The sequence below is a fragment of the Malaclemys terrapin genome, chromosome 1, assembly GCF_027887155.1.
Source record: "Malaclemys terrapin pileata isolate rMalTer1 chromosome 1, rMalTer1.hap1, whole genome shotgun sequence".
In the NCBI taxonomy this organism is placed as follows: domain Eukaryota; kingdom Metazoa; phylum Chordata; order Testudines; family Emydidae; genus Malaclemys; species Malaclemys terrapin.
Genome location: NC_071505.1, coordinates 349,399,498 through 349,427,029, shown reverse-complemented (window position 1 = coordinate 349,427,029; position 27,532 = coordinate 349,399,498). Strand labels below are relative to the sequence as shown.

Below are 27,532 nucleotides of genomic sequence, written 5' to 3'. Positions count from 1 at the left end.
CAGAAAGTTCAGAAAAACAGTTCAGAAGGCAGAGCTTGGCCGGAGGCAGAGCAGCAGCACTGAAGAAGAAGGCAGAGGTGGGGAGTGGCAGTAGACCAGAGCCAGGAGTTGGAGCAGCGTGGGAGCCAGGGTAAATCTATAGGAAGGAGTTGCGGAGCCAGACCCAGGATAGTGGATGTCGACATGGCACAAGTAACATGCAGCTGAGAACAAAGAGCAGCTGGGAAGAGCAAGGTGAAGAGGCCATATGCAGAGGGCCCAGTACAGGGAGATGCTGCTCGACGGGAGGGCTTTGAAGGTTGGACTCAGAAGCGGGGGCATGAATCTGATGGGAGGGCAGATGCTGGGGAGAAGGGTCCTGCCGCCTAGAGCCTGAGGGCGTGTGCCACTGCCAGAGCAGGTATCTTACCTGTGGTATCACCGCAGCACAGGCTGGAGACTTTTGCAGGAGCACCAGATGGGGTAGGGAGGTGGAGAAGGGACCAAGGTCCTCCCACATTTGAATGTGGATGGGCCTGTGAAATCCACCATTTGTCCTGTTGGTATCCAGGGAGTGCTAAAGGACCTCCTCCCAGCCTAAGGGGAGGATCCACAGGTCCGTGATACCAAATAATTGCGGGGAACAACTAATGAAATAACAGGAACGGGAGTGAGGTCACAGGGCTAAACGAAGGGAACCTGACGGGGACACCGAGCATAGAACCCCGGACAGCTCCCACTGCTCCTCAAAGGTGTGAAGGGAGCCAGCGGAGGCTGCCCAGAGGAACTCCACCCAGAAACGTGAACGGATGAAGGAGCGGAAATAGGCCCCACAGTCGCAGGAAATCCAGTCGGCCAACCTCCTCTCCCTCGTTTTGTAGATGGCCATTTTGGCCAGAGCTAGGAGGAGGTTGACAAGGAGGTCCTGCGACTTTGTGGGGCCATGGATGGGGTGTGCGTAGATGAACAAATGAGGGGAAAAGTGCAACCAAAAACATAATAATATATCCAAGAGGAGTTGGAATAGGGGCTGCAACTCTAGTAAACATGCACCATGGTCTCCCTCACACCGCAGAAGGGCAGGTATCCGGGACAGGGTAAACCGTGCCAAGTACATGCCCGTGTTCACCGCTCCATGAAGGAGCCGCCAACTGATATCCCTGGTGGGCCTTGGAACCAGGGTGGCGCATAGGCTGGCCCACCAGGGCTCCTCACCCTTTTGAAGTGGCAGGAGGTCCCACCACTTTGTGTCGGGGCGGGACGTGAGGGTGAGGAAATGAAGGATGTGGAGCATGAGCGTGTACAGATGTTTCCTTGGCGCGGTCTGGAACCGAACCGGCTGCAAATCGTGCAGCCGTCTCATGGTGAAAGGGCGGGGGGGCCGGTTGGGTCCACGGGGCAGGGGCCCGACGAAAAGGTCTGGAGGGCCTGGGATGGAGGGTGGGCGGGACATGCCCTCTCGCTGGACCCAGTCGAGGTAGGCCTGAGCAGCGGGTGGCAAAGCATTCCCACACACAGTGCAGATGGCTGTACATTACACACAGGAAAAAAAAACATCAATTGCTAGGTTGAACAACAGACTGCTTGACTCAGTTTGCCCTGACAATTTTGAGCCCCTGGTATTGGCAAATCATTGCTTTACTCCCGGGGGAGGCCCTCAAGCTGAAGTTCTCCAGGGTCTATTTTCTGTCCCCCCCCCTCCCCCCGCTCACAGAGCCAAGGGAATTGTCTGGGAGTCCCGGCCAATCTGAGAGTCTGCAGGGACTGTACAGGGGAATCATAAAAATCGCTGCCCAGCACGGTGACTGTCAGACATGTGAGATTCACAACTTGATTCTTAAGGCTCTTCCTTCCTGTCGCCTTAAGGAGATTTCTTCTCTCTGCTAAGCAGGATTGTGGTGAGTTGCCTGTTTCTGCATTAAAGTTCGTGCTGAGGGTTCAGGAAGGGTTCCAGGGTTCAACTCAAGAACCATCTGGGCAGGAATTCAGCAACTCGGTGACTTGAACTGTTTAGTATTGTCAGAAACACCAAGAGATTCACTTGGTAAAATTGGAACTACAAATGTATTGAAAATAGTTTAGACAAATACTTGTTTTTAAGATCAGTTCCTTGTCTCTTACTGTGTCGTTCTATCTGTTTCAATAGCTTCTTTTTTTGGGCTGTGCGGTTTTTCCTCTGGTTCGCTCAAGTTTTCCAATTCAGCAAATTCACTGGCATCTTAAGAAGTGAAGTCAAAACCTTTGCAGTGGGTATCTGTGTTACCAGAGGGTTCACAACAAGCATGGGTCACACATTGGCCAGATTCTGCTCTCACATTCTGCCTTCAGTGGGTCACCCCAATTGACACTGGCCTCCCTGAGAGCAAAGTCAAAGCCCATGTGTCTTGGAATCCCCATCTTTCATGCCTGGTCCCAGAACGCCACATAAACTGGGAGTTTCCTTCAGACTCTTTCTGAGCAAAACAAAATAATGCCCTCGGTAGCAGGACCCACTGAGATCAACGGCAAAATCCCAACACAGCCAGGATTTCACTCTAAATCCACATGTAGGGACTTAAATAAATGACCTTATTTACACCGGCCGTGAGCCTCCGGTGTCTTCAACTGGAATCGTCCTATGGTCTCTAAGGACGGGTGAGCTCGTTTGGACCAAAAATAACAACTGACAGGCGTATTGCTGAAATCTCACACTCACAGACTTATAGATTCAGAACAATGAGGATAACAATTCTTTGTGTAGGGAGAGGGGTCTCCGCTCTGTGTGCTGTGGCATCTCTGGTTCTCAAGAGGACGAGAACCATGAAAATAAAAGCGTGTTTGTGGCTTAGAGGAAACCAGGCAGTGTTGGAAATGTCACCAGGGGAGGTCCCAGAATACACAGTGTGTGTGGGTGCAGGGGGGAGATGTGCTGTATCCAGACCACAGTGCCATCAGGTCCTGAAACTGGTCGAAATAGGGAACCGACATCCTGCCTAAGGCACAGACCAAAGAGGTGTAATGAGGCCTCCTGGAACGGGGAGGTGTCTCAGATTGTAACATAATGTGGACCACACTGTAGCAGATTGTCTCTGACACCATCCCCCATATAGACCACCCTTCATCTGTGAGCAATCCCACTACAGCCTCGTGGTAATATCAGCAATAGCCAACATGGAAAAGCAGCTTCAAGAAGGGGTGTCTGGGTTTTTAACAGACTGCAATACAATAAACCTTTGGGTCTTTTGAGGAAGAGTTACTCATGCTGCCTCCTTTTTAGTCTCCATGTCCTCTCTCCCTCCCTCCAAGTCCGCTGCTGGGGTTCCCTTCACCCCTAGAGAGGCAGTTCAGACAGATCTCCCTCCTTTCCCCCGTGCAGGCAGAAAGTGAGTTTAACATAGTCAGATATTTCTGTGAGCAGTTGCTGTGGGGTCTGGCACTTGGTTTTTGTCCTGGTTGAGTGGTATCAGTGTGTGGCAGTAGTGTGCGTTGTGGGGATAGGGGACATACATAGAAAGGTGAGGAGCGTTGGGTGTTGGGTGACAGTCGGGGGGTGTACACAGACAAGCAGGGAGCGTTGGGTGTTGTGGGATGGGGGGTGTACACAGACAGGCAGGAAGTAATGGGGGTTGTGGGGTAGGCAGGAGGTGCTCATGCACAGCTGAGCAAATGCTGTGGGTGGTGAGAGTGTAGAGCAGGGTGTAGGCTGTGGGGTAGGCAGTGGGTACATGGACAGGTGGATAGCATTGGTTTGTCTGGGGATGGGGATTGCGTGTACATGGATGGGTGAGCAAACACTGGGCCTTGTGGGGGCAGGGAGCGATGTTTACATGGTCAGGCAAGCTGCACTGTTGATTTTTAATTTTCCTTTCTGATTGGTACAAAGCCAGCGCTGGGACCTTTCCTGGCCTTAAATGCATGTGGGTGGGTCTCAGGGTCTCTCTTCCCTGGCAAGCCACAGAGCTGCAGCCTGGGTGTCACAACCTTTACTCTGTTTTGTTTCCAATTGTTGTTGTTACATAACTATAGGCATTACACCAGTGAAAAGAGCCATTGATCTTTGCTTCTCAGATGGTTCAATCTTCCATTATCCCCTGAGCCTCTGTCCATACTCTCCTTCCCCATCGCAGGGTGCCCTGATTCCAACAGCACGCTGAACGCTAGTGTCTGCTTCATGCTCCCCAGTCATCCCTGGCTCTCACAACCTCCGAGCTGCCCTATGCCCACCACAACTCTTCCTCTGCAAGGGGTGAGGTGCCTCCTGTCACACCTGCTCCCTTGGCTGGGGGGTAATCAGTGACTGTGGCTCACCAGTGAGAATCTCACACACGAGTGGCAAATGCCAGGGCATCTGTGCTGCTTTTCTTGTTGCACCCATAGATACTGCATGAGCTTCGGGGACTGCTACACAGGAACAACTCGCAAGCCGAGAAGTTTCCACATTATATAATGAGAGTTGGAAACTCTGGGACATGTGAGGGCCTAGATTACTACAGCTACCATGTGCAGGAGCCTCTGGCAGATGCCTGAAACAAGTGGGCCACTGGGATACAGACGTTAAACCCAGGATGCTCTGGGACCATTTGCTAGCCAGCTCTGTTAGCCATTTACGGTGACACTTGTACATACATTCCTCAATACAGAGATTTTATGGGCTCAAGTCATTACTTTTCTCACCTAAAACGTTCATCCATGCAGTGTGTCACGGGATCCCTCAGCCTCGTGGAATACCCACCTATTGTCACATTTCCCAGGCACCACAGTCACATGAGAATTTCTCCCCATAGGGCTAAAATCACCACTGTCAAAAATAGAAAAAAATTCCTTCAGTAAACTCTGGCTTCAGCGTGCAGGCAAAATGCCTCTAGCTACCTCCTGAGGACATGTTTGTAGATTCCAAAGCCAGAAGGGACCGTTCTGTTCATGTAGTCTGACCTCCTGCATAGCACAGGCCAGAGACCTGCCATGAAATAATTCATGTTTGAAATAGAGAAGGTCTTTTAGAGCAGTGGTTCTCAACAAGGGTACACATACCCTTAGAGGTGCACAGAGGCCTTCCATGTCAACTCCTCTAGATAGTTGTCTAATTTTACAACAGGCTACATGGAAAGCAGTAGTGAAGTCAGTACAAACTAAAATTTCCTACAGACATGTTTACACTCCTCTCTATACTATACACTAAAATGTAAGTAAAATATTTGTATTCCAATTTATTTACTTGTACATTCATTCGTACATGGTACTTGTACATGGTAAAAATTAGAACGTAAGCAATTTTTCAGTAATAGTGTGCTGTGTCACCAGGGTACTTTTATGTCTGATTTCGTAAGCAAGTAGTTTTGAAGTGAGGTGAAAGTTGGGGTACGCCAAACAAATCAGACTCCTGAAAGGAATACTGTCGACTGGAAATACTGAGACCCATTGTTGGAGAGAAACATCCAGTCTTTATTTTAAATTTTTTCCCATTGTTAATTACTCTCACCATTTTTAAAGCGTATACCTTATTTCCAGTCAGAATGTGTCTAACTTCAACTTCTAGCCATTGGATTGTGTTAGACCTTTTCTCTGCTACACTGAAGAGCTAAGGTCTCCCCGTAACACTATAAGGCAGGTTTTTAATTCTTTACTTATTCTGGTGGCTCGTCTCTCCACTCTCCTTCTTGAATTGTGGATACCAGAACTGGATACAGATTTCAACAGCAGATGATCTAGCACCAAATATAGAGGTAAAATAACCTCTCTACTCCTACTTGAGATTCCCCCAGTAATCATCCCAGGATTGCATTGGCTATTTTGGCCACATGGTAATACTTGGAGTCATGTTTAGCTAATTATCCCTTCACACTCCCAAATCTTGTTCAGAGTCATTGTGCTTCCACGATAGAGACCAGCATCTTTGTCACTCAGAGAAAGCTCAGTGCCTGCAAGAAAGTCTCACCGAAAGAAGCCAGAGATATAATAGAGGTGTAGACCTGTAGCCCTAAATACCCTTGTGCCCTTCATGTCCATTCTGTTGAGCACAAAGTCATAGCCCAACATGATAATATCTGTTTCAATGTCGGAAACTTGGCTCCTATCCAACATGAACTGCATCGTGGATCAGATCTATGGCCCATCTAGTCCAGTGTACTCTGTCTGACAGTGACAGCCTCAAGTGCTGCAGAAGAAGGTGTAAGAATCCCAGCAGTAGGTCGATGGGGGCAGGGCCGGTTCCAGGTTTTCTGCTGCCCCAAGCAGAGGGAAAAAAAAAGGGCAATCGGCAGCACTTTGGCCGCAGCTCAATCGCGCCGCTCCATTCTTCAGCGGTAATTTGGCGGCGGGTCCTTCACTCCCTCTCCTCCTCTTTGGTAGCACTTCGGCAGCAGCTCAAAGAGGAAGAGAGGGTCTGAGGGACCCGCCGAAGACGCAGATATGCCGCCCTAGTAGAGGACGGAGTGCTGACCATTTCGATTGGCCACCCCACGCACCTCCTTCCTTAGCTGGTGCCTAGAGCTGGCCCTGATGGAGGGATGCCTTAACCATCCTGAGGGTGGCATTGTAATGCCTAACAGCTAGAGATTGGCTAGTGTCATGGGCGTATACGCTTTCCAAAATGTTTATTTCACTGTAAGTATTGTAACTGGATAGTCTTGTGTTGTCAGACAGGGAGAACACATTCTTGATCTGCTCTATACCAGTCATCCCTCTGAAAACCCTTTACCAGTCAGTAATTTATAGACTTCTCTCATACCCCCTCTTATTCATCTCCTTTGTAAGGTAACAGTCCCAGTCTTTTTAACCTCTCTCCATATGAGAGTTTAACCAGGCCCTTGATCTTTCTTCTTGCCCTTCCCTGAACCCCTCTAGTTCTGCAATATCCTGTGTGAAAAGGGTGCACCGTGCCACACAGAGGAGTCTAAAGAAGGGTGAAACATTGACCTACTGATCTCATGGCATTGTATTTTCTGTATGATTCCCAATCCCACTCCTCTTGGACCCAATGTTTTGCTGAGTTTCTGCCATGCTTGCACTTTGAGCAGGGTTTCACAGAGCTGTGTACCGTGTCTTGTACTGAATTCATACAGTGAAATTAGAACCTCATAAAGTGTTTGAGGAGCTCAAGCTTTTTCCTCTAAAGTGCATACACAGTGCAGATATTTACATTGAAGTTCATCTGGCATCATGCCACCCATTCACCTGGCTTGGTTAGCTCCCTCTGAGGATTCCTCTTTACTTCAATATGATCTAAGTAATCTGGTGCCATCTCTAAATGTCCCCACTGCACTGCTCACGCCCTTTCTAGATTGTTACAAACTATAAAATATTTGCCATACTATTTGTTATAATATGTATAACCCCCCTCATTCTGATTCCCTCCTTTCACAGGCACCTTGAGCATTTCTGAGCCTGATAGATGCCTCGACCATCTCATGGCAGCTTTCAACATCACCCCCTCTGATCCTTCAACGTTTATCCTAATGGGCATCCCTGGCCTGGAAGCTGCTCATGGCTGGATTTCCATCCCTTTCTCTATGTTCTACATTATTAGCCTGTTTGGAAATTTTATGGTTCTGTTTGTTGTAGGCAAAGAGCAGACCCTGCACAAGCCAATGTACCTACTGCTCTGCATGCTGGCACTCACAGATATCGGCATGTCTACCTCTGTCATTCCAAAGGCACTGTGTATATTTTGGTTTAATTTGAAAGGCATTACTCTGGGTGGCTGCCTCACCCAGATGTTCTTCCTTCACACGGTTACCATAATGCAGTCAGCCGTCCTTGTGACAATGGCCTTTGATCGCTATGTTGCCATATGTAACCCTCTGAGATACACCACCATCCTCACCAATGCACGAATAGCTAAGCTAGGGCTCGTGGGTTTGATAAGAGCTGTTCTCATCATTCTACCCCTGCCCCTGCTCCTGATCAGGCAGCCATTCTGTGCAAACCGCATTATCCCCCATACGTACTGTGAGCACATGGCTGTGGCAAAGATGTCATGTGGGGATATCACAGTTAACAGGATATATGGCTTGGTGACAGCATTTGTTGTCATCGTGTTAGACCTGACGCTCATTGCTCTGTCCTATGTTCTGATCATCAGGGCTGTCCTCAGAATCTCTTCCAAGAAAGCCCACCAGAAAGCCCTTAACACCTGCACAGCCCATATCTATGTGATGCTGATGTCTTATACTCTCTGCCTCTTCTCCTACCTGACACAGAGGTTTGGTCAAGGAATCGCTTCCCATGTACATGTCACCTTCGTTAACTTCTATCTCCTTGTCCCCCCCATGCTCAACCCTATCATTTATGGTGTCAAATCCAAAGAGCTTTGTGACAAAGTGTGTAAATACACCTGCAGAAGGTGATCGCTGGAGGTCACTGACTTTAAAGCTGTGTGACAAGAGGGGGAATGATATCTCATTATTAATCAAGGGTGCTATGTCCCAGTTTGGCTGAGCTCAGCACTGTGGAAGTTCAGAGTCCGAGAAGCTCCTCACACCTAACAACTTATCCCTCTCTCACTAAGCACTGCTCTCTCCATTGCTGAGTTCCCTCTCTCTGACCTTCTTTCATTGTCACCCGTCAGCCCCACACACTCACCCCATCATTCGGCCTTTCTGTGACTACAGACTACCAGAAGATACTGCACTTTTCTGACAGAGGGTGGGTTTTCTGTCTGAACAGGATTCTTGATCATTGGACAAACTGAAGCTACACTGATGAACCAGACTATTATATGGACAAAGACAAAGAAAGAAGCTATAATGCTGAACTTTTTGTCATACATACAGTGATACAGTGAGCAACATTTACTGTGGGAATTGAGAACATTCTTCTAGAACTTCTTGGTGAGAGGTGTGAAACTATATTTTTGAACCGGACTAATGTGTTAAACTATCATATTGCCTTTGAGTCACATTGCTTACCACTTTGTGCAGCCAATTTTTGAGTCACTTTCAGCTGGACTTTTCAAAGCACACAGTAACCATTCCCGTTGTCCAAGATATCAAGAGTAAGTGTTGGAGTTTGTGAAACAGGGATTATGATCAAACATCTAGGTGATTAAATTGCTTACAGTAGTACGTCCTTCTGCTGAACTCAGCCCTGCATCTCCTAGATTGGCTAATATCTCATTTTTGCCATTGGTTTGTGAATGCTTTGGACAATTGGAGTAGCAGTGGAGAGTTTTGCCTATGGTTCACTGGCCTCATGCTCAGGACAACCAAGTTGAGCAGTTTTGGGTTGAAATTGTCAAACACATGTTTTTGTCAAGTTCAGCTGAGAAAACAACGAAAGAGCAAACAAGACAAATTCAATAAAGTCTTTGTCCCCAGCATCCATGTGGCAGAGCAGCAGTACTGAGGAAGAAGGCAGAGGTGGGGAGTGGTAGCAGACCAGACCCAGGAGTTGGGGCAACGTGGGAGCCAGAGGAAAACTGTAGCAGGGGACATGAATTTGATGGGAGGGCAGATGCTGGGGAGAAGGATCCGGCCACCTAGAGCCTGAGGGAGTGTGCTACTGCCAGAGCAGGTATCTTACCCACGGTATCACTGCAGTGCAGGCTGGAGATTTTTGCTGGAGCACCAGATAGTGGGATGGGGGGGGTGCAGAGAAGGGACCATGACCCTCCCACTTTTGAGAGTGGATGGGCTTGGTCAATCTGCTTTTTGCCACAGGTCTGAACCCCTTCCCTTCCCCTTCACTCTGAGGTAATGCCCCCGGCCAGGCCAAAAACTGGAGCCCAGGTCAGGTGAAAGCAGCCCAGGACCCTGGGAACCTGTGGAGAAGGGGCAGAAGAGAAGCCCCATGCCCACGTCTCTGCCCCCTGTCCCCCTCCTAGGGCAGATGGAGGGTCTGCAGCCCTCCAAAGCTGCCAACCCCTGGCAGCTCACACCATGGCCGCGCTGCAGCTCTTCAGCCACTGAGGTCCTGCATACAGGCCAGGCCGTAAGCCACAGGGGGGGTCAGTGTAAGAACCATGCAGGCATCTGTGGGGAACCGAGGACCCTCAGTCATCTCTGAACAGGGCTTTCCAGGGGAAGGGACATGTTTTGGAAGCTGCTCTTGGCTCCCCTGACCATCCCCAGAGTCCCAGGCCATCCAACCCGGATCTGGTTTCCAACATGGCTGATGAGGGGTATTGGGGGGAAAGGACGGTTAGGGACAAGAACACTGAGGGGACAGGGGATTGGGATGTGTGAGGAACAGACTGTGAACTTTTCTTATGTCCCAGAGACAGCTATCTGTGGTGTCTCCCTGGTCATAGGTGAGTTGACACTCATAGGGAAGCCAGAGGAAGGGGAGAATAGGAAAAGTGCCAGGAAAACAGAGAGGGCAGGAGCTGGGGGGATAAGGGTAGACAGTTGAATTGTGCATGGTCTGAGGGGGGAGACCTGCAGCAAAGGGGTGAGACCTGGCTGTGCTACTACCATGTAAGGCGGGAAAGGATTATCTGGAGCCCAGGAGGACTGGAGGCTCCGCAGCCCAGGGATGGGGGAGCAGCTAGAGGAAGTGGCAGCCATGACAGGAACTATCCAGAGATGGGAGCATAGAATCATAGAAGATTGGATTTGGAAGACACCTCATTCCAGTCCAAACCCCTGCTCAAAGCAGGGCCAACTCCAACTAAATCATCCCAGCCAAGGCTTTGTCAAGCCACGCCTTAAAAACCTCTAAGGAAGGAGATTCCACCACCTACCTAGGTAACCCATTCCAGTGCTTCACCACCTCCAAGTGAAATAGTGTTTCCTAATATCCAACCTAGACATCCCCCACTGCAACTTGAGACCATTGCTTCTTGTTCTGTCATCTGCCATCCTGAGAACAGCTGAGCTCCATCCCCTTTGGAACCCTCCTTCAGGTAGTTGAAGCTGCTATCAAATCCCCCCTCACTCTTCTCTTCTACAGACTAAATAATCCCAGTTCCCTCAGCCTCTCCTCATAAGTCATGTGCCCCAGCTCCCTAATCATTTCCGTTGCCCTCTGCTGGACTCTCTCCAATTTGTCCACATCCCTTCTGTAGTGGGGGGCCCAAAACTGGACGTAATGCTCCAGGAGTGGCCTCACTAGTGCCCAGTAGAGGGGAATAATCACTTCCCTCGATCTGCTGGCAATGCTCCTTTCTAATACAGCCCAATATGTCATTAGCCTTCCGGGCAACAAGGGCAAACTCTTGACTCATATCCAGCTTCACATCCACTGTATTCCCCGGGTCCTTTTCTGCAGAACAGCTGTTTAGCCAGTCAGTCCCCAACCTGTAGCAGTTCATGGAATTCTTCCATCCTAAGTGAAGGACTCTGTACTTGTGCTAGTTGAACCTCAGATTTCTTTTGGCCCAATCCTCTAATTTGTCTAGGTCACTCTGGACCCTATCCCTACCCTCCAGCATATCTACCTCTCCCCCTAGCTTAGTGTCATCTGCAAACTTGCTGAGGGTGCAATCCATCCCATCATCCAGATCATTAATGAAGATGCTGAACAAAACCGGCTCCAGGACTGACTTCTGGGCTCTACGCTTGATACTGGCTGCCAATTAGACATCTATCCGTGGATCACTACCCGTTGAGCCCAATCACCTAGCCATCTTTCTATCTATCTTATAGTCCATTCATCCAATCCATACTTCTTTAACTCGCTGGCAAGAATACTGTGAGAGATCATATCAAAAGCGTTGCTAAAGTCAAGATATATCACGTCCATTGCTTTCCCCATATCCATTGAGCCCTTTATCTCATCCTGGAAGGCAATCATGTTGGTCAAGCATGACTTGCCCTTGGTGAATCCATGTTGACTGTTCCTGATCACCTTCCTCTCCTCCAAGTGTTTCAAAATGGCTTCCTTGCTCCATGTATTCCACAGCACTCTTGCCAGCAGGTTGCCCAAGTTTCAACTGACTTCTACTTCCCCCACCAATTCTTCCTGTTTGTGAGCAGCATGTCAAGAGGAGCAAGACACTTCGTTGGTTCCTCCAGCACTTGCACCACGAAGTTGTCCTCAGCAGTCTCCAAATACTTCCTGGATTGTCTGTGCACTGCTGTATTGCTCTCCCAGCAGATGTCAGGGTGATTGAAGTCCCCCATGAGAACTAGGATCTGTGGCCTGGAAACTTCTGTTAGTTGTCCGAAGAAAGTCTTGTCTCCCTCATCCTCCTGGTCTGGTGATCTATAGCAGACACCCAGGACGACATCACTCTTGTTACTCTTGCCTCTAAACTTAACCCAAAAACTCTCAAGAGTCTTTTCTCCAGTTTCATACTGGGGATCTGAGCAATCATACCACTCTCTTATATACAGTGCAAGTTCTCCCCTCCTCACTGTGTGAGAGGCTCAGAAAGTGACTGGTTTCTCTGCTATAATCAAGATAGACTTAACTCTTCACTCCAGCCCACTGTGCATAGGACCTTGTTGTGAGCCATTCCCTTCAGGAATCCAGTCCCTGGTCTGTACGGAGCCGGTCATGCCTGGAAACAGACTCCTGAGAGGGCAGAACTTTTTGGGAGGGGGTGGCCCTCTCAGCAGCTCAAACCTCCTGTTGTTTGATCCCTCCACAGCAGAGTCAATGCCAGGCCTTAAAAACCTTTAAGGATGGAGATTTCACCACCTTCCTGGGAGACAAAGGATTCCCGCCTTTGTAAATCCTATTTAAGGGTGGGGAGGAAGGCAAACAGGGCTCCTCCCCTCCATGGCTGTCTGTGCAAGAAGAAAGACTGCAAGAGCCACCTGAGGGGAAGACAAGGAGTCCAGTCTGAAAAGGAATATAACTGGAACTCTGAACCACTTGCAATCTCCCTAAAATAACATTTAGGGTGAGAATTTACATTTTGTAACCTGTTTCTTAATTATATTGAGCTTAGTTTGCCTACTTTGTTTACTTAAAATACAACTGTTATAGTTAATAAACTTATTTCTGGTTTATAATATGACCCAGTTTATGTGATTTATGTGGGGTGAGAAGTTGTGAATACCCTCCTCCATATTGAGGGAAGAGGCAAATTTCATATTATTTTGGGTGTGTATCCCAAGGGAGGTGGACATCTGGGTGCTGTGGCAAGTACCATAAACTGAGCTTTCCCAGAGCAGATCTCTGTCTCCCTGTGCAGCTGGGTGTGGCCTTGCCTGAGTACTTGGCTGGAAGAAGCTAGTGAGTCTGGTCCAGCAAGACCAGGTAAGAAAGGGCCCAGGTTGGCAGAATAGGCTGACTCAGTGGTAACTCAGCACACCAGGTGACATGCCAGCAGGTCCAACCCATGACAAATGCATACTAAGCTAAAGATCTTAAAGAGACAGTGTGCGATGCCATCTGCTGGGGTGTTGGGTGATAACAAGGCCTGGAGAGTCTGAATCACCAGAAAAGTAGGGTGAACAAGGGGCAGCCCAGCTGGGTGGCTAGAGGGGTGCAGCAGTTCCCACGGCTGCCAGAGTGAACTCAGCAGGTGAAACCCATCACACTCATACCTTCAGAGCCCAAATTAGCCCCCCAGGCACCCATCACTCAAGCATGGGGGAGGGACTGTAGCCTGAAGAAAAGATCCATATGTAGCATTTGATTGATTCCTTAACCACTGTGTTCTTGCTCCAGCTGGGCACAACTACCTAAAATACCACCAGAGTGACATGGCCCTAGGACAACAGATTAGGGAAACTCCAAAGCTATTCACTCATAAAATGTGGGATATCATGTGAGATGATCTCCAGATCATTTTGGCCCTGGAAGTGGTAAAGGAATCACAGAGTGAGTGGAGAAACCCCAAGGTACTAGTTCTGACGCAGAACAACACAACCCGTTTCTGCATCGATTTCTGAAAGATCAACGCAGTATTGAAATTTGATGATTACACGATTCAGAGAGTAGCTGAAATATTAGAATAGTTTGAACTCCCAGATGTATATTCACTTCAGACCTCACAAAGGGATACTGGCAAATAGCTTTGATATCAGAATCCTGGGAGAAGAAAGCCTTTTCCACACCCTACAGCTTGCATCAATTCAAGATCACGTAATTTTTCCTCCACATCGTTGCACTGACCTTTCAGAGCCTAATGGACTGGATATTACGACGACATGGATGATATGCAGCAGTACGCTGCTACAATAAATTGAAAATGGCTTTTGATCTTCTATGTTGTGGCAGCGTTCCCACACATAGTGCAGATAGCAGTACAGTACACACACAAAAGAAACCTATTGTCAACTGCTAGATTGAACAGTCTGCAAAACTCAGTTTGCCCTGACAATATGAGCCTCTGGTATTGGTGAATATTTTCTTTGGTCCCAGGTGAGGCTCTCAAGCCAAAGTTCTCCAGGGTCTATTTTCTGCTCTTCCCGCTGCTCACAGAGCCAAAGGAATTATCTGGGAGTCCTGGCCAACCGGAGAGTCCGCAGGGACTGTACAGGAGAATCATAAAGGTTGCTGTCCAGCTCTCCGAGTGTCAGACAGGAGATTCATACACTGATTCTCAGGGCTCAATCTTCCTGTCAAAGTAAGGAGATTTCCTCTCTCTGCTGAGTGGGATTTCGGTGAGTTACCTGTTTCTGCATTACAATTAGTGCTAAGGACTAAGGAAGGGTTCCAGGGTTCAAGTCAAGAATCATCTGGGCAGGAATACAGCAGCACGGCAACTTAAACTGTTTAGTATTATCAGAAACACCAAGGGATTCACTTGGTAAAATTGGAACTACAGATGTATTGGAAATAGTTTAGACAAATATTTGTTTTTAAGATCAGTATCTTGTCTTTTACTGTGTCCTTCTATCTGTCTCAGTAACTTCCTTTTTTAGGGCTGTGCGGTTTTTCCTCTGGTTCACTCAAGTTTTCCAATTCAGCAAATTCACTGGCATCTTAAGAAGTGAAGCCAGAACCTCTGCAGCAGACATCTGTTACCAGAGGGTTCACAACAAGAATGGGTCACACACTGGCCAGATGCTGCTCTCACATTCTGCCTACCGTCGGTCACTCCAATTGACGCTGGCCTCCCTGAGAGCAAAATCAAGGCCTATGTGTTTGGGAATCCCCCTCTTTCATGCCTGGTCCCAGAACACCACATTAACTGGGAGTTTCCTTCAGACACTTTCTAAGCGCAACAAAATAATGCTCAGACATGAGTGGCAAATACCAGGGCACCTGTGCTGCTTTTCTTGTTGCATCCATAGACACCGCATGAAACTTCGGGGACTGCTACACAGGAACAACTCGCAAGCGAAGAAGTTTGCGCATTCTATAAGGAGAGTTGGAAACTCTGGGACATGTGAGGGCCTAGATAAATACAGCTGCCATGTGCAAGAGCCACAGGCAGATGCCTAAAACAGTGGACCACTGGGACCCACTGTTAAGCACAGGGCGCTCTGGTAGCCATTTCTAAGCCAGCTCTGTTAGCCATTCACAGTGACGCTTGTACATACATTCTTCAGTGCAGAGATTTTATGGGCTCAGGTTTTCTTTTTCTCATCTAAAACATTCGTCCATGCAGTGTGTCACGGAATCCCTCCGCCTCGTGAAATACACACCTAGTGTAACATTTGTCAGGCATCACAGTCACATGAGAATTTCTCCCCATAGGGTTATATTCACCACGGTCAAGAATATAAAAAAATGCCTTCACTAAGCTCAGGCTTGAGGGGGCAGGCAAAATGCCTCCAGCTGACAGGTTTGTAGATTCCAAGGCCAGAAGGGACCATTGTGATCATGTAGTCTGACCTCCCGCATAGCACAGGCCAGAGACCTGCCCTGAATTAATTTGCGTTGGAACTAGAGATCTTTTAGAGCAGTGGTTCTCAACAAGGGTACATGTCCTAGATAAATTAGAAGATTGGGCCAAAAGAAATCTGATGAGGTTCAGGAAGGACAAGAGCAGAGTCCTGCACTTAGGATGGAAGAATCCCATGTACTGCTACAGACTAGGGACTGAATGGCTAGGCAGCAGTTCTGCAGAAAAGGACCTAGGGATTACAGTGGACGAGAAGCTGGATATGAGTTGACAATGTGCCCTTGTTGCCAAGAAGGCTAATGGCATTTTGGGCTGTATAAGTAGGAGCATTGCCTGCAGACTGAGGGACGTGTTCATTCCCCTCTATTCGGCATCGATGAGGCATCATCTGGAGTACTGTGTCCAGTTTTGGGCCCCACACTACAGGAAGGATGTGAAAAAAATGTAAAGAGTCCAGCGGAGGGCAACACAAATGATTCAGGGGCTTAAGCACATGACTTATGAGGAAAGGCTGAGGGTACTGCGATTATTGAGTCTGCAGAAGAGAAGAATGAAGGGGGATTTGATAGCTGCTTTCAGCTACCTGAAAGGGGGTTACAAAGAGGATGGATCTAGACTGTTCTCAGTGGTAGCAGATGACAGAACAAGGAGTAATGGTCTCAAGTTGAAGTGTGGGAGGTCTAGGTTGGATATTAGGAAAAACTTTTTCACTAGGAGGGTGGTGAAGCACTGGAATGGGTTACCTAGGGAGGTGGTGGAATCTCCTTCGTTAGAGGTTTTTAAAGTCAGGCTTGACAAAACCCTGGCTGGGGTGTTTTTAGTTGGGGATTGGTCCTGCTTAGATGTCCTCCTGAGGTCCCTTCCAACCCTGATATTCTACAATTCTATGTACCCGTAGGCAACTGAAGAGCTCACATTAAATATTTTTTTCCCTATGTAGGTACTTAGAGTGTGACAAAGTCTCCCTGAAACACTAAAAGGCAGGTATTTAATTCTGTACTTATTCTTGCGGATTCCAGTAGCAGGTTCACTAGTACCAAATAGAGGTAAAATAATTTCTCTGCTCCTACTTGAGATTCCCCCGGTTATCACCCCAAGATGACATTAGCTATTTTGGCCACATGGTAACATTAGGAGTCTAATGGTTACCTAGTTATCCCTTCACACTCCCAAATCTTGTTCAGAGTCATTGTGCTTCCCACGATAGAGACTAGCATCATTATCTCTCAGACAAAGCTGGGTCCCTGCAAGAAAGTGTCTCACCAAATCAAGAGGGGAAGTAATGGAGGTGCAGACCTGTAGCGCTAAATACAAAGACCTTTGTGCTCTTCATGTACCCATGTCGGTAGTTCCAGACTGTTATCAAGTCACCCCCTAACCATTTTTTTTTAAACTACACAGATTGAGATCTCTGAGTCTATCACTATACGGCAGGTTTTCTAATCTTTTATTAATTCTTGTGATTCTTCTCTGAACTCTTTTCAGTGTATCAACATCCATCTTTAACCATGGGCACCAGAACTGGACACAGGATTCCAGCAGCTGTCACTCCAGTGCCAAATATACAGGTAAAATAACTTCTCTACCTCTCCTTCAGATTCCCCTGGTTATCATCTCAGGCTGTTTTGGCCACATGGTCACACTGGGAGTTCATGTTTATCAAATGATCCCTTCCTGCCCCCAAATCTAGTTCAGAGTCAGTGCGCTTCCCACGATATCCCCCCATCATGTGAGCATTGCCTACATTCTTTGTTCCTAGATGTAGCTATCTAACATTAGAACACATACTGGGTGCTTCGACCCAGTTTGCCAATCAACCCAGATTGCTCTGAATCAGTGAACTTTCCTCTTCATTATTTACCATCCCCTATGTTTTGTGTCATCTGCAAACTTCATCAGTATTCAGGCATGAGAAGGGTAAGCACCGGAGTTGCTGACAAATGTCTCTGCTTAAACTTGTCAAATACCACCTGTAACCTATAGCCCGAAATACCACAACCCTTGTCTCCTAGTGCCCATTCTCTTGAGTACAAAGTTATAACCCAGCATGATAATGTCTGTTTCCATTAGGGAAACTTCGCTCCCTTCCAACACAGGAACTGCATCATGGATCAGATCTACGGTACATCTAGTCCAGTGTCCTCTTTCTGACAGTGAGAGCCCTAGGTGCTGCAGTACAAGGTGTAAGAAACCCAGCAGTGGGTAGATGAGGGGATGACCTAACCATCATGAGGTTGTCACTCTAATGTCTAACAGCTAGAGATTGGTTTGTCCCTGAAACACATTGGCGTATAGGCTTTCCAAAATATTTATTTTGCTGTAAATATTGTAACTGGATAGGCTCAGTATCTATGTAAATGTCCAAACACTTCCTGATCCTTGCATGGCCCCAACTATGTCTTGTGACAGTGAGTTCCACAATCTATTTAGGCATTGAGTGGAGAAACCATTGTATTGATCTGTTTTGAATTTGCCACGTCTCAGTTTAATTGAATGTCCTCTTGATCTTGTGTTATCAGACAGGGAAACCATGATCTCCATCTACGCTCTACCAGTCATACCTCTGAAACCTCTCTACTAGTCAGTCATTTAAAGACTTTTCTCATGTCCCCTCTTATTCATCTCCTTTGTAAGGTAATGATCCCAGTCTTTTCAACCTCTCTCCCTATGAGAGTTTCCCCAGGCCCTTGATCATTCTCGTTGCACTTCCATGAGCCCATCTAGCTCTGCAATATCCCGTGTGAGACGGGAACGCAGTACTACACAGAGGAGTCCAGAGGAGGGTGAAAAAACGACGGACTGATCTCATGGCCTTGTATTTTCTGTAGGATTCCTCAGCCAACTCCTCCTGGATCCCAAAGTTATACTTAGTTTCTGCTTTGCTTGCACTTCCCAAATCTGTGTACAATGACACCCAGGTTCCTGTACTGAATTCATATAGTCAAATTTAGAACCTCGTAAGATGTTTGAGGAGATCAATATTTTCCATCCAATGGCATACACGTTGCAGATATTGATATCCAAGTTTATATGCCGTCATGCCGCCCAGTTATCTGGCTTGGGTAGCGCCTTCTGAGGACATCTCTGGACTTGACTATGACCTAAGTAATCTGGTGCCATCTGTAAATGTTCCCACCTCACTGCACACACCACTTTCTAAATCCCTATAACATATTTACTGTGCTAATTCTTATAAACTGTGTAACCCCCCCTTCCTGTGTTTCTCTTCCTTCACAGGCACCTTAAGCATTTCTGAGCACGATCGACGTATCGAACACCGCATGGCAGCTTTCAACCTCACCCCCTCTGAACCTTCACCATTTATCCTAATAGGCATCCCTGGCCTGGAAGCTGCCCATCTCTGGATTTCCATCCCTTTCTTTACATTCTACGTTATCGGCCTGTTTGGAAATTTCATGCTTCTGTTTGTTGTAGGCAAAGAGCAGACCCTGCACAAGCCGATGTACCTGCTGCTCTGCATGCTGGCACTCACAGACATCGGCATGTCTACCTCCCTCGTGCCGATGGCACTGTGTATATTTTGGTTCAATTTGAAAGGCATTACTGTGAGTGGCTGCCTCACCCAGATGTTCTTCATTCACACAGTTTCAGTTATGCAGTCAGCTGTCCTCGTGACAATGGCCTTCGATCGGTATGTTGCCATATGTAACCCTCTGAGATATGGCACGATCCTCACCAACACATGAATAGCTAAGCTAGGGCTAGTGGGTTTGATAAGAGCTGTTCTCTTCATTCTGCCCCTGCCCCTGCTCCTGAGCAGGCATCCATTCTGTGCCAACCGCATTATCCCCCACACGTACTGCGAGCACATGGCTGTGGCAAAAATGTCGTGTGGGGACATCACAGTCAACAGGACGTATGGCTTGGTGATAGCAATTGTAGTCAACGGGTCAGACCTGGCACTCATTGCCCTGTCCTATGTTCTGATCATCACAGCCATCCTCAGAATCTCCTCCAAGAAAGCCCACTAGAAAGCTCTTAACACCTGCACAGCCCACATCTGTGTGATGCTGATGTCTTACACTCCCTCCCTCTTCTCCTACCTGACACAGAGGTTTGGTCAAGGAATTGCTTCCCATGTACATGTCACCTTCGCTAACTTCTATCTCCTTGTCCCCCCCATGCTCAACCCTATCATTTATGGTGTCAAATCGAAAGAGCTTCATGATAAAGTGAGCAAATACACCTGCAGAAGGTGATCACCAGAGGCCACTGACTTTAAAACTGTGCAACAAGAGGGGAAAAGGATATCTCCTCATTAATCAAGGGTGCTCTGTCCCAGTCAGCATTGTGGAAGTTTAGAATCTGAGAAGCTCCTCACACCTAATGTCTTATCTCTGCATCACCAAGTTCCCTCTCTCTGACCATCACCTGATCTCTTTCAGTGTCACCCATCAGTCCCCAACCCCACACACCCTGTCACTCGGCCTTTCTGTGACTACCAGTCCACCAGAAGATATTGCATGTTTCTGAAGGAAGATGGGTTTCCATTAGTTCCTGTGTGAACAGGGTTCTTAATCAGTTTGACAAACAGAAGCTACACTTTTACATAGCCAAAGGCAAAATAAGAAATTACAGTGCTGAACAGCAATCCGGTGAACAAAATTTACCTTATTTTTCTCCTTTTAATTCTTCTTTAATCCTGGAGCAGAAACCAAATGTTTCAGTTGGAATATGTGAATAATTGTGGCTAGAGCTTGTTGCTGAGAATTTATTTTTGAGAACCGGACTGATGTGTTAAACTATGATATCACCTTTGAGTCACATTACTTACCACTTTGCACAGTCGATTTTAGAGTTGTTTTCAGCTGGAGCTTTCAAAACACACACTAACCGTTTCCATTGTCAAAGACATCAAGAGTAGGTATCGAAATTTCATGTTGGAGTCTGTGAAACAGGTGAAACAGGGATTATCACCAAACATCCGGGTGACTGAATCAGTTAACGTACTAAATACTTCTCCTGCACTCAGCCCTCCACGAGCTAAATTGGCTAATACCTCTTTTTTGACATTGGTTTGTGACTACCTTGGACAATTGGAGTAGCAGTGGAGAGTTTTGCCTATGATTGACTGGCCTCATGCTCAGGACAACCAAGTTGAGCAGTTTTGGATTGAAGTTGTCAAACACATGGATCCCGCTGGGGACAAAGACTTTATTGAATTTGGGTTGTTTACTCTTTCATTGCTGTCCCTACCTTTTTGCAACACTGTTCAAAGACTGTTTCTCAGGTGAACTTAATAAAAACAAAACTGCACAATAAGATGCAAGAGAACTTTTAGAAAACATTCTTCATGTTAGGGCCTATATGCAACGACACAAATTCTCTTGTGAATAGTTTGAACCAACAAAAGAAACGATTGCACTGGTCTCTGCTGATGTATGACCAGCACCAGAAGCACTCTACTTCCGACAAAGACAGTGAGGATGAAATGTTGCATTTCAGATACTAACAGTAACATACTAATTCAACACAACATATGGAGATTGACTGCCATCATTGACTGCCATTAGAAATAAATACCATATTCATTTTACTATAGGTTTTGTACTACATTCATTTTGGTTTCCTTTGTGGATATTTTATCACCGTCATTCTGTTTTTTTGTTTTTGTTTTTTTAAACCATTTACCATTCCTCAATCAGGATACAAGCACCAGTAAGAGGGGTGGAGGGGGGGTGAATTTGATTTTCATCTCATAGCTTTGTTCCTAATGTGGGCAAACTTCTGTTGTGCCTTGTAGCTTTTTTTAAAAATAAATATCTAATTTGTACCAGGTATCTAACAAAAATGTTCACTTGTTACTTGCTGTATACACCAATGTGTTAATAAAAAACATTGTTTAAAGAAGGATCGGGCTACTTTTAGGTGAGTTTTTAAGTGATATTGGGCCATGAATGCAGTAGAAATCTGGCAACCCCAGACCAGAAGGTCCAGAAAAAGAGCCCAGAGGGCAGAGCTGGGCCGGAGGCAAAGCAGCAGCACTGAGGAAGAAGGCAGAGGAGGGGGGCAGGAGCAGACCAGAGCCAGGAGTTGGGGCAATGCGGGAGCCAGGGCAAATCCATAGCAGGGAGCTGTGGGGCCAGAGCCAGGATAGTGGATGCCGGCCGTGGCACAAGTAACACGGCAGCCGAGAACAAAGAGCAGCTGGGAAGAGCAATGCAGAGGGCCCAGCGCAGGGAGATGTTGCTCGACGGAGGGCTTTGAAGGCTGAACTCAGAAGGGGGGACAAGAACTCAATGGGATGGCAGCTGCTGGGGAGAAGGGTCCTGCCACTTAGAGCCTGAGGGCATGCGGCCACTGCCAGGATAGGTGTCTGACCTGTGGTATCAACTCAGCACGGGCTGGAGTCTTGGGCACGAGCACCAGATCGGGGAGGGAGGCAGAGAAGGGACCATGGTCCTCACACATTTGAGAGTGGAGGGGCCTGGGAAATCCACCATTCACCACAAGCCCAGATCCTGCCCCTCCTCTTCACTCCAAGGTTACGTCTCCAGCCAGGCCGGGTAAGAGCAGCCCAAGAGCCCTGGAAGCTGTGGTGAGCAGCAGACCCTCCACCGATCTGGGGGTCGGGGGCCCAGAAGCAGCTCCTAGCCCATGTCTCTGACCCCCAGGGAGCGAAGGGACCTTCCGCCGAATTGCTGCCGCAGATCCCGATCGCGGCTATTTTTTTTTTTTTTTTTGGCTGCTTGGGACGGCCAAAACCCTGGAGCCGGCCCTGGCTCCGGGTATCTCTTCCTCTTGAAAGAAAGTTGCAGGATCAGACTTTATAGTCCTTAATCAAGTAAAACTTCTATTCTCATCAGTGCCTCCGTTCATAGATATTAACATCAAAGTGTACAAGTGATAACGTGCTCAGTAACGATATATTTCATACTTAAATATAGGAGCCATCTTATCCAGGACTATACATCTTATACACATTGGCTCAGGGACAACATTTTCTGGCATATTCTGAATAGTGCTGACTATGCAGATGGCACCCAGTGAATAATATAAATAATGACAATAATTAATTTTATGGATTCTGTGGGTGCAATTTCTGTTTTTTATTATGGAATTGGCCTGAATGCAGTGGAAACCCTAATAATTTGAGGCATAAACACATCTGATACTCATACAACACTTTCTCATCCCTTCCTTTTCTCGAATTCAATACAAAAAACCACAACATAAAATGGTTTTCAGTTAAAATCTAAAATGTCACATCAGCCATTTCTCTACAACCCAGCCTGCGGCAGAACCTGCCATCTGTTGGGGCATAAGAGATTTCATCTCATCTGACTCTCCTTTTCTCTCTTTCTTCATGTTTCCTGACCTTTCTGCTGCTTTTTATGCTGCCAACCGTGACATCCTTCCCAATTGCATGGTGGGATCACTTGCTGGAGTCTCAGAGAACTTGCCTTCTTGGTTTTGCCACCATCTGTCAGAGTCCTCTTTTTGGAGCATGCAGAAGAGAGATAGGCTAGTCCAATGGATAGGGAGCTAGCCCTGAGTTCTATGTCCTGCATGGACCTCCTCTATGACCTCAGGCCATTGCCTTAGTGACAGAATTTCAAAGGTTTTTAGGCACCCAAAGATGCAGTTAGGCATCTAGTGGGATTTACAAAGCACCCAACCTCCTAGGCACTTTTGAAAACCCCACTAGGTGCCTAAATGCTTTTGAAAATCTGGCTGCTAATCTCTCTGTGCCTCAGTGCCCCATCTGTACAATGGGGAAAACAGCACTAACTCACCGAGGGGCTATGAGAGGAACTAGGTTAGACATTGTGAGGTGTTCAGATACTATGGCGATAGGGCCAAATAAGTACCACAGATACAGGGGGAACTTTTCTATACCACTGCTAGCCCTTCCTTGGGCTTTGGCCCCTTCTTTTCCCTCATGTCTCCCTCTTTTTAAATGTAACCTTGGCTCAGAGGCCTTGGTTCTGTTTCTTCTTCTGACTTCAGAGCATTCTCTCACCAACATGCTCCACCTCCTGCAGAAGGATTCCTGTTTTACAGGCTGACCTAAGGACTTCCAGATCATTAATTTAATTCCCAGCCCTTTCTTACCTTAATCACCCTGCCTCAGTTCGTAAACAAAACACTGACTCCCTGCTCCGGGGACACAAGCTGGGAGAAGCACCGCTGTTCAGAACTCACATTCCACACTAAGGTTGTGGAATTAAGAGCTCCGCCTGGGAGCACACCTCCTGTTCGAAATGGTGCCCCGGTCTAGATGTCAGAGAATCCACATGGGAGAGTCCCAGGGGAGCGTGAGAAGTAACTGTGGGTCTTGCACTTGGAGGTGAAGGGACCTAGGTGAGCTGCATTTGGTCTGATTGTTTCACTGAAGGCAGTGTGGCTGGGACACCTGGGTCTCTCAGACCAGGTGTGTGAAGTGAATGAGGTTAATCCCTGCTCGCTAGAACAGATCTTGGAGCTGCTGATCTTCTACCTGGACCTGGAAGCTGCCAATAGTGGAGATCTCCTCTTCCAGGCCTTACTGCCCCACCCTCAAATCCCTGCTCTGGAGACAGAGGGCCTCTCACCAGATGTTGGTCCTAGCTGGTGTCAGTCTGAGTCCTTCTGGACAATGGGTACCAGGACTGGGAGCACAACAGTGCTTCTCCCACATCCGTGGCCCCATTCTAGAGTAAGATAACTGTGCCCTTGTACCATGGGCAGAGACCATAGCTAGTGAGACAGTGCGGCCGTGCCATGCACAGAGTTCATAGACAATGGCTATGATTAGTAGGTGGTTACCATTGTTTGTTGGTGGGAAAATGGGAAAAGTTTGTCTAGAAATGGGTTTATTTTGAAGTTTGTACATGCACAGGGGGCGGTTGGCCTCGGAGCATAGAGGGCAGGACAGAGGGGAGTTGGTTTGTTCCTCAGACACTGAAGGACAGCAAATAAGGGACCCCTGGCCTTGTGATCCAGAAGGCCCTGGTAGCAAGAACAGAGTTAGGATTATGGTAACCCATACAAAGCATGTTTTTACTATTGTGTATGTCTGCTACAGTATCACTCAGTAAACAATGTGTGTTTTATGGAGTGGGTCTCCTAGTCTCTTAACCAAAGCCCCTCAGTGCAGAACCCCACCCTAACCTGCAGGGTAAAACCATGAAGTCACAAGACCTCATCAGACTTTCCCTGGCACTGGCCCAAACAGCCATCAATCGATCCAGGAAGATGACACTGAACAAAGAGTTTCCTTCCAAAAATGTGAAGCCACCAAGCACACTGATGCCATGGAGCAGACTGACGTGTGACAAGGCCTGGAAATGTTGCTACTAACCGTCTTCACAGCAGGTACATTTAAAGTCTTCAGGGATTTGTGTCTGAGAGAGCAATCCACACACAGCGTTCTGCAATCAAACGCATGGGCACAAACTGTATCACCAAGGGCTGCTAAACAGGATCATGGCCCCCAGGATGGGGTCAGTGTTCCCTGTAAGTTGCCACCTGCACAACAGTCCATCAAGTGCCACACACTTGATTATTACAGCCACGCACATCCTAAGCCATGGCTCTGGTAGATTCAGACAGAGAAAGGGAGAGAGTGAAGAGAAAACCCTCTAACACCTGCTGTCTGCTGTTTGTACTTGAGTGGCTTAAGTAAGCCCTCGGGTAGCTCAGTTTGGGTGTGTGGCGCCATCTGCTGTTATGTTGGGTGATAACAGGGCCTGGAGAGGCTTAATCACCAGCAAAGCAGTGTGAAAAAGGGCCAGCCCAGCTGGGTGGTTAGAGAGGCATAGCAGTTTCCAGGGATCCCAGACTGAACCCCGGGGCTGATAACTCGTCACACTCATACCTTCCAGAGCCCAAATTAGGGCAACAGGACCTGTGATGCACGCATGGGGAAGAGACTGTATCCAGAACAAAAGATCAGTATATAGCAATTGTTTGATTCCTTTACCCGTGTTCCCACCCCAGCATGGTAAAACACCACAGTGAGTGGAGCAGTCCCATTGTACTAGTTCTCACACAGGAGAGCACAACCCCTTTTCTGCATTGATTTCTGAAAGATCCACACAATATTGAAATTTGATGATTACTCGATGCAGAGAGGAGATGAAATATTAGAAGAGTTTGAGCTTCCAGATATATATCCACTGTAGACCTCACAGACAGATACTGGCAAATAGCTTTGATACCAGAATCCTGGGAGAAGAAAGCCTTTTCCGTGCCCTATGGCTTACTTCATTTCAAGTTCACTTCATTTGGCCTTCACAGTGTGGCATTGACTTTGCAGCGAGTAATGCACTGTATATTACAACTGCATGGGCAGTATGCAGCGGTATGATGCTACGATCAATTGAAATGGGTTTTGGTCCCATATCTTGTGGCAGCATTTCCCACACACAGTGCAGAGGGCAGTACATTACACACAGGGGAAAAAACAACAACGTCAACTGCTAGCCTGAACAACAGACTGCAAGACTCAGTTTGCCCTGACAATCTTGAGCCCCTGGTATCGGCAAATCATTTCTTCACTCCCAAGGGAGGCTCTCAAGCTGAAGTTCTCCAGGGTCTATTTTCTGCTCTTCCATCTGCTCACGGAGCCAAGGGAATTGTCTGGGAGTCCTGGCCAACCTGAGAGTCTGCAGGGACTGTACAGGGGAATCATAAAAATCGCTGCCCAGCATGGCGAGTGTCAGACATGTGAAATTCATACCTTCATTCTTAAGGCTCTTCCTTCCTGTCACCGTAAGGAGATTTCTTCTCTCTGCTAAGCAGGATTGTGGTGAGTTGCCTGTTTCTACCTTAAAGTTAGTGCTGAGGGCTCAGGAAGGGTTCCAGGGTTCAACTCAAGAACCATCTGGGCAGGAATTCAGCAGCATGGTGACTTGAACTTTTTAAGTATTGTCAGAAACACCAAGGGATTCAGTTCGTAAAATTGGAACTACTAATGTATTGGAAATAGTTTAGGCAAATATTTATTTGTATAATCAGTTCCTTGTCTTTTACTGTGTCCTTCTATCTGTCTCAGTAGCTTCCTTTTGGGGGGGGGGCTGTGTGGTTTTTCCTCTGCTTCGCTTACGTTTTCCAATTCAGCAAATTCACTGGCCTCTAAAGAAGTGAAGACACAACCTCTGCAACAGGTATCTGTGTTACCAGAAGGTTCACAACAAGAATGGGTCACACACTGGCCAGATTCTGCTCTCACATTCTGCCTACAGTGGGTCACTCTGATTGACATTGGACTCCCTGAGAGCAAAATCAAAGCCCATGTGTTTTGGAATCCCCATCTTTCATGCTTGGTCCCAGAATGCCACATAAACTGGGAGTTTCCTTCAGACTCTTTCTGAGCACAACAAAATAATGCCCTCGGTAGCGGGACCCACTGAGATCTATGGCACTCTTCCAACACAGCCACTCTAAATCCACATGTAGGGACCTAAATAAATGGTCTGATTTACTCCGGCCAGAAGCTGCCAGTGACTTCAACTGAAATCGTCCTGTGGCCTCTAAGGACGGGTGAGTTCATTTGGACCAAAAATAACAACTGACAAGAGTCTTGCTGAAATCTCACACTCACAGACCTACAGAACACTGAGGATAACGATTTTTTGTGTAGGGAGAGGGGTCTTCTCTCTCTGTGCTGTGGGATCTCTGGTTCTGGAGAGGACGACAACCATGAAAATAAAAGCATGTTTCTGGCTTAGAGGAAACCAGGCGGTGTTGGGAATCTCACCAGGGGAGGTCGCAGAATGCACAGTGTGTGTGTGATGGTGGGGAGGATGTGCGAGGGGACATGCTGTATCCAGATCACAATGGCGTGGGGTCCTGAAAACAGTCGAAATAGGGATCGGACATCCTGCCTAATGCACAGACAAACAAGGTGTAATAAGGCCTCCTGGGGTGGGGGTGTGTGTCTCAGAC

General features: G+C 47.4%; 1 protein-coding gene and 1 pseudogene across 1 annotated transcript; both read left to right on the top strand.

Moving 5' to 3' along the window:
- The first annotated feature begins 7,364 nt into the window (after positions 1-7,364).
- LOC128830233 (olfactory receptor 52E2-like) lies at positions 7,365-8,303 on the top strand. The gene has a single exon (XM_054016020.1). It carries the CDS (start codon positions 7,365-7,367, stop codon positions 8,301-8,303), a length of 939 nt encoding a protein of 312 aa, XP_053871995.1.
- Positions 8,304-18,921: 10,618 nt separating this feature from the next.
- Positions 18,922-19,860, top strand: LOC128836879 (olfactory receptor 52E2-like; annotated as a pseudogene).
- Positions 19,861-27,532: the final 7,672 nt, after the last annotated feature.